We start from the raw sequence: 8,083 nt of genomic DNA on the forward strand, positions 1-8,083 counted from the left end.
AATATCAAAAGGATTCAGAAGGCACTTGGAATGGCCCTTTCTATTATGGATCAAATCTCCTCCTAACCTATTCACTTAGAGACAATGTGTTCCTGAAGGGTGGAGATCCAGTGTATTTATTGTACTGCACATCACAGATGGACTGATGGACAGGGTTTGCTAGTAAGCTAGAGCTGAGAGGAGCAGGTTGTGGTCAGTAACCTAATCTCAATGTTTTAACACCACTGAGTTTGTGGACTGATATAAGAGAGAAGAGTATGTGCTTTACATCTTCAGATTAGGCCACCCAAAGGAAAAAGAAAGAAAATGTATGGTAGGTACTACTTGGGTTTTGGGGGGGATTGGTTTTGTTAGGAAGGACAATGAGAACAATGCAACAATAACTCAACCACAAAGACAATGTGAAGATAAACTCTACAGATACAGGCCACCATTTACAAGCAATTTGAAACAAAAACAAGAGAACAGGAGTCAGGTAACAAACATGTGAGGTTACAACAACAAAAGGCCAGTCAGTAAAGCTGATTGGATCTAAAATATGGGCAGATAGACAAAAATAAAGGGCTGAGATATACGTATGATCTACACATACTGCATCTATACTAAGTGCATACATAGCTAAGCCACTTGTGATACAGTATATGAATACCAGAAAACCAATGGTGGTGATGAGATAAAGGCAGAAGAAAACCGAGCCAATTCAGTTCAAAATCTTCAGAGGCTTTACAAAACCCTGCTTGATATAAGACATGGTGACATTGTTTGGAGAGGTGACAATGTAGGTTACCTTCAATCAGATGCAGACGATCATATGCCACTAAAAGAAGTCTGCAACACAGGAGGAAGGCATACTACAGCATCAAAGAGTGTGAGGACTGCAGTCCATCAAATCACTAAGAGAATTCCGTTTCATTCATTTCTTTGGCATTAGTTCCAGAGTTTCTGATCCAGCGCAGGCAGCCCTGGCATGGTGCAGTAGTTAAACCAGGGCTGTGTGACTGTTTGCTGTGGTCAGGCCCTCAGAAGGACACATCTGTGGGTATCTGGAAGTCCTTGAAGGAGTAGAAGGAGATGTCCCCGTGGTCCACCACTGCATAGGTGACTGGGATGTCCGCACTCTGGAAAGCCAGAAATTTCAGTGTCCACAAGTCAGGCACTGGACCATCGAAACTGGGAGAAGACAGCAGACATTATTCAGTGTGCAGTAGCATTTGATAATAGTGCATTTAGGATTACTTTCGATGGCAGGTGGTCTTGTGTCATCTCTTTTCAAAATTGTACTATTTTTGAATGTTTTATTTTTACTGATTATAAAGTATGCAAACACCCCCTGCCAGTTCTGGGATGTTTACCTGCACACACACATGCGAGAATAGGGTTTTCCAGGAGCGCTCTTCTTGAATTCAGCGACTGTGTCGGGTTGGTAAATGTTGAAACAGATTCTCCACTCCTCTGAACCTTTCAAACTGAGAAGACAAACCCCATTGTCAAACAAGGCAGGCAGCATAGAAATAGATGTATATATTCTATGGCAGGCACCTCTACATCATATTGTATATGTCATCCAAGGACATAATGTTAATCATATTTAACAAACCCACAGTATAGGGTTTCACTCGTCTTATTATTTATACATTTTTCCACTCCATATACAAAACGAACAACAACTTACTGATGCACACAAACAATGACTACATCTCATCTGCCCAGACCCGCATGCTCACACCCCCATCCCTTGCGTCTGTATTATTGTTTGCCACTTGGCCTGAAATTGTATCAATTTGTTTTTCTCTGTTGCCCATGCTATTTCAATATTTACATAATAAATCCTTCGATTTTTCCATTGTGTTAATGATGGCAGATCGATTGATTTTCCTGTTTTTAGTATACGTTTTTTTCAAGATGAGAAGAATTGTCCAACCCATTGGATATCTCACTACACCCCCATATACAATGTCTTGAAATATGAAGACAGACAGATTAAAAATACATTTATACTGTAATACTTCTGACAGTCAACTTTCTAGCACTGCCCACAAATGTACAGCATTCCCAGAAAGCATGGATTATTGAGTCATTATTAGTTTTACACTTAAGACATGACTCTGCCATTGTCCTGTAGAATTTGTGAATTTTGTCTCTTGTATAATAAATCCTATACATTAGTTTATACTGGATTAAGCGTACATTTTCGTTAACTGTAATTTCACTCATCTTAATAGATGTTATGATGAATGAACAGGGAGATACAATTACCACTAACCGGGAGCTAGCATTTCCTACTAAATTCACTTCAGGGTTCGAGATAAGATACTAAAGAGGAATACCTGGATGCTCCCTCCAGCAGCCGTGTGGATTTGATCACACTGATTTTATCCAGCAGCTCACCTGCGTCCAAGAAGGAAGAAACGTCAAAACCATTTAGACATTTACCCATTCAAGATCCTGCTTATGAATAATATAATTCAACTTCGGTAAGCCACATGGGATAATGAGTTCATGTAACGATGAATCACAGAGAGTAAACAGATATTGGAACTCATATGAACTTGTCATTGACAGCAATGAAGTCCAGATTAGTTTTACCAGTTGAAGTGACCTGTGCAGGGTCATGTAGGGGTGTGACCGGCCCCTCCCACAGGTGTGCTGGCCTATCTCTGCGGCTCCGTTGAATCCTTCTCTCCTGTAGCTCCTGGTACTCCGCCCAGTTCCTGCAACGTCGTACCTCTCTGTCCTGGTTGATGTCCCTCCGGTACCGGTCCCTGTCCCGCTCCCACTCACGCCGGGACATCCTCACCTCCCGCAGGTTGAGCCTCTGCAGCCAGGGGGTCACATCGCAGGCCCCCACTGACCCCACAGCCCCGGGCAGCAGGCAGGGGTCTGGGGAGGTGAAGCTGCTGGGGAGCCTGAGTCTGGAGCCCAGGTCTGGGAAGGGGATGGAGCTGAAGTCCCAGCGAGGGGAGCTCTGGGGCTGACCTGGCAGCTCAGGGTCAGGGTCTGGGGAGCCTTCCTTTGACCACCAGCTCCTGCCCTGGCCACCCTCGGTTGAAGTGGTTGGGTCAACGTGTGATGCTGTCTGGATTTTGTCAATGTCTGGGGCTGAAAGATCTGGAAGCGAGTCAGGATTCTTGTCCTCTTCCTCTCTGTTGCAGTCTTTCTCCTTCTCCATTCTCTTAGAAGTGGGGCCCTCCTGTGTTCCTGTGTGCCTGGAGCGCATTAGAAGAGGCAGAAAGGCAGGGTTTCACATTGGACAGTAATCGCTTTGAGGCATGTGGGTTGACTGAGTGATTAAACCATGTCTAAATATAAACTGGGTGTGTCTGTGTCTGCTCACTCACCTGGAGGTGGGGCTGTGGCTGCGTTTCCTCTTCAGAAGTCTTCCTGATCTGTCTCGGGACTGGGGCAGGTTCAACTGCCTATCATACTGCGATGGCACAGAACTACAGGGAACAACACCAATCCTCAGATCATAAATACAGTCGCTTGCATGCAACTAAGGAAAAGGTTCCAGTAAAAGGAAAGGAATGCCCTTAGAATCTAGACTAGTTCTTGCCCGTGAGGGAGACAATTACCTGGGATCAAATCTGTTTACCACATAGCCAAGTCGCTTCAAATGGCCAAAAACCTTTAGAGGAAATAAAATCATCACGTTAGGTCAAATCATAAGTTTAGACCTGCTGGAATTGTATTATATTGTCTTTTCTCATACCTGGTAATGCTGTATACTCATTGTCTTCAAGTATAGAAATCTCTCATAGCCCTCTTGGATGGACATTGGCAGGTCTTGGTAGAACACTTGCAGGTTTCCCTATTGATTTTGAGGATCACAAGGGATAACAATTCTAAAACAAAAATGACAAACTGTGTTTGTCTTATTTGGATCCACATGTATCAAACTAATGGAAATGTCTTTATTAGGTGAACAACAATCCGACCTGGGATAATTATAACCTGAATGGTGTGAGCTGGTAACAATTCCCTGATTAACATGTTTATTGGCAATGCTGAGCCCATGCACTTACACACTCCATTAGATAGAGAGCCTCTTCTGGATGTAGACATTGCTTACCATGGGCAGAAAACCCCATAGTCTGCCAGAACTTCCCCTACAGCAGAACAGAGAAGTAATGTAATGTCACTTTTCATGTGAAATCTTTAGCCATTAGCCTATACTAAATGTTAATGAGAGGTGAGCTCTAGGTGAGTTTGAATAGACATCAGCAGAGGCAGAGAGCTTGTCATGACAAAGTCCTTCGCTCTCTCTGGTGGACCATTACTCACTGCTGGTGACTGCAGCTCCACTATCATGTCACTGGGAATCCACACTGCCTTCACCAGGTTCCCTCTGGGCACAAAAACATACAAGAAGTCAGTCACACCACCAGCTGTAAAGCACAGTAATACCAATGAATTGACATGTTTGTTTAGCTGCAAATACATATGGACTAGGTATAATCATCTAACCACACCAACAGTCTAAAGTTGATGACACATACAGTATCTAATTCTACTAGTAGCCGTCACTCTAGTCGTCCTTGGTTCCTCCATCCATTACTCACAACCTCTCCACTCGCTCCTCAGTTACTAGATTCCAGTGCTCGTCCAAACTCTGCTGAAGCATATCCCTTTGCTGATCCGACCCAGTGGGAATGAAATCCTTCTGCCCGCGCACCGGGATCTTGTGGCTGCGCGTGCGGGCTTCGAACAGCTCAGATGGGCTGTCATTGAATCAGAAGTACAATAAGTTGCAAGGACTGACTCTGTCTACATGTCTTTCGCACTATATATGGTAAGAAATCACCCCCCAAAAATGCCGGTCTTCCATTTAATTATCTCGGTTAGAAAAACATTAAAATATTTGACCGCGCTGATAAAGACAGGACGACCACATTCAGATTGCCTAGCTAGCGTTGTCCGTAGCAGTTAGCGTCTATGAATGGGTTAGCTAGCTAGCTGCTAACATGTTTATAACAGCTCGAATTTAACAACATAACTGTACGAAATTACCCAGCTTATTTGACAAAAACTATTATGTAAGAAACGATTCACCCAGTGCCTATTCAAAGACACGGCGTTTAAACTGTACACTTACTTTAGTAATTCATGGCCGAATTCTACTTTAGCTGATGTTTTGTTTTGGTCAGCCATGTTTGATAGGTAGACCGCTGTCAAATCGTCCGAGGGTTTCCACTAGACAGCCACAAAGTCAAAATTGTCTGTATCGTAAAGAATTATTTAAACTAACATACTTTTTTTGGTCTTAATTTAAGTTTAGCGTAAGGCATGGGGTTAGGTTCAAAATCTGATTATAACAAGATAAATTGTAGAAATAGACGGGGTTTAGCCATAATTGTGGCTGTGTTAACTAGTGACGACCGGGTCCTAGTGCACCCCAATGTACATTTTTGAGAGAAGTTCTCATAAAGTTCACAAGAGGGAAGCAAAGCACAACATTTTACATTTTTATTTCAGGAATGCCACAATACACTTACATTACTGATGCTAATGAAGTCTGGGAAATAAGGCTTTTTATCTGCTGTGATGAGGCCACAGGGAAAACAGTCTCCCAGACCTGCAGCTTAGTTGATAAACAAAGCATGAGGATAAAAAACAATATTTGATATCACCTGGCTAAAAATATGTTGCAATTCTCTAAATAGACAAGTGTTAAACACAATCTTATTGCACCATAGTACCACTGGAATGTAATTTATATGTGATAACCTTATTTTTATTAATATTGATAAATGCCTTCTCTGCATTTTTATCATATCATATTTAGATTTTCTCACTTTGTAATATAAATAGTTTACCAATGTTGTGAATGAAAGGGCTCTTGGAAGGGTGCATGTATTAAATGTGCAAGCTCCTTACGACTTGCCCTTTGACAGGCCTGGCCACGAGTCATCACACCTGACCTGAGAGGTGAGAGAAATGCATTTAGATGCATGGACAATGAGAGAATGCCCCGCTGAGCAAACTTCCATACTACCAGGACGTAAGAGACCATGCTCCCCTCCCACCCCTCACCCCACAAGCAGGCCCCCTTTCCTGAAAGTCAACAATAAACCACGTTTCCAGTAAGCCGGATAGCTCCCCAAGTCTAGCCCATCTCCATGGTGACCACTACCAGAGCTGACAATGCTGTGTCTTCTAGCCAGCTAGACCACCCATGCGGAAAGACTTCTGATATAACAATATGTATCAGATTATTAAAGCTCTGTAATGCTGCTATCACATCTGTAGTCTGGAGTAAAATAAAAAATCCTCAACAATGAGCTGCATGTATAGATATTTGTGGACATACGCACAGTATTTCAAACATGTAATAAAACGTTTCAGTCAACCGTGGCATAGCATGTTTTACACCATGACGTATTCCCGTGCGAGACATGACGTCAACATTCCCGTCTCTGGTGTGAGTGACACAGTACCTTTGTGTGTGAGTCTCCACATGTTATTCATGGGTCCTTAACTCCTGGGTCTGGGGTTGCGCTGTGGCCTTTCAGTTGGCCTGACTCTTTAATCTGCTGTTTAACACACTGAATTGGGCCTTTGCATTCTCAATCGGCCAGAGCAGGGTATTCCTGCTTTGTGTGGATTGTTGACTTGCAAAACACGCCCTAAGGACCCCAGTAACTGTAACACTGAGGGGCTGACTGCCAGAGGTCACACTAAAAGGTCATCCTTATTGCTTGCAAAGTTATAGCGCTCAGTGTAGAGAAGTAGAAGTTTAGATTGAAGATTACAATTCTTTAGGATCAGAATCGCTTCTATTCACCAAGTCCATTTAAACATACCCGGAATTTGACTTAGTGATGTGGTGCTGCCAGCAATAGACAAATGTAATGACAAAATACAGACAGGAATTTACACAAAGTCAACATCCAGAATTTACTATGATATGGTACATTGGGCCTTTTACATTTCATTTACTTGAGTTACCAGTCAAATAAAATTGTGGAGATGTAACGAGTAGAATGTAGGAAATAATCCAGCCCCCTGCAATGAAATACTAAACCAAATGTACCAACCCCACTACCGTCCACCAAAACATACGTTCACATTCAAACTAAAGAAAAGTTCAGGATGTCTGTTTATAGGCTACACATATCCAGCAATCAGGATTGTTTGCAAATAGATCTTGAGGGCAGTGGTAAAATTGACTGCCTAGCTCTAAACCATTAGCAAACAATGGCACACCACAGAGAGGGTCTAACACCTCACATCCTCAGCATCACACTCAGTCTCATCCAAGTGCTGTGGGTCCTCTGGCACTAATCTGTTAAATCTGTTGTCATTTGTCTTCAGTCTCAGTGCACTTGCATTGGCACCCACTCAGTGTGACAAGGGGACGACCCATGGCCCTTCCTCCCTGCTCTAGTCCCAAGCCACTTTCACAAGTTATAACATGGTGACTATAGGGATGTAGAGTCAAAACAGGTGGCAATTCTCCCTCATACCTCTCACAACAGTCTACAGGGTACCTTGCAACAAGAGAACAATACCTTTGTGGCCTTGTAAATGAAGTTGTGTCAGGTGATAACATATGAAACATGAATTCAATTATTAGATGCTTTTAACCTGAGTAACATAAAAGAGTACAAATGCAACTTACTAAAAGTATGTAAGAGCAACATGCTGTGTAATATGTTGTATTCTGTAACATATAAAAGGTCACAGTGTTCTAGGACCTACTCCCCCAGTAGAACTCCATTGTTCTAGAATGTTCTGGATGAATCCCTGTGTGGGGAGTTTACAAGATGGGGGCACCCCTCCTACTCCTCCATCCCTGTCTTGTCCTGTGTTCCAGCTATAGCTCTCCCTTGTTTGCATTCCTCTCAGTTAATAAGTGTTTGTCTGATCCCTGACAGGAGGCTAAAGATCACCCACGCAAACACCCTGGCCCCTCCCATGGCCAAGCTGTAAAAACAGCAGCAAGAGGTGGCTGGCCAAATCCGATCTACCGCAGCCAGTCAGGTGTAGCAACGGCATTCTGACATACACACACGCAAACACACACAGTTTGAATGTTTGATCAACTCCTTTACACAGCTGACACATCAAGCCAACCACCGTTTGT

General features: G+C 43.0%; 1 protein-coding gene across 4 annotated transcripts; it reads right to left on the reverse strand.

Annotated features, from left to right (window-relative positions):
- Positions 1-402: 402 nt before the first annotated feature.
- Positions 403-5,392, reverse strand: tsen54 (TSEN54 tRNA splicing endonuclease subunit). Of its 4 annotated transcripts, none has more exons than XM_014203461.3 (11): positions 5,093-5,392; positions 4,560-4,718; positions 4,282-4,345; positions 4,023-4,106; positions 3,710-3,808; positions 3,573-3,625; positions 3,339-3,440; positions 2,587-3,206; positions 2,328-2,388; positions 1,365-1,466; positions 403-1,170 (listed from the first exon to the last, which is right to left on the reverse strand). In XM_014203461.3, exons 1-11 carry the CDS (start codon positions 5,146-5,148, stop codon positions 1,020-1,022), a joined length of 1,551 nt encoding a protein of 516 aa, XP_014058936.1. In that variant the 5' UTR covers positions 5,149-5,392; the 3' UTR covers positions 403-1,019. The 4 variants fall into 4 exon arrangements, with proteins under 4 accessions (XP_014058936.1, XP_014058937.1, XP_014058935.1 ...); XM_014203462.3 differs by having other exon boundaries at positions 403-1,118; positions 1,353-1,466; XM_014203460.3 differs by having other exon boundaries at positions 1,353-1,466; positions 5,093-5,391.
- Between the last annotated feature and the right edge of the window lie 2,691 nt (positions 5,393-8,083).

Source organism: Salmo salar, chromosome 06 (genome assembly GCF_965601325.2).
Source record: "Salmo salar chromosome 06, fSalSal1, whole genome shotgun sequence".
NCBI lineage: Eukaryota > Metazoa > Chordata > Actinopteri > Salmoniformes > Salmonidae > Salmo > Salmo salar.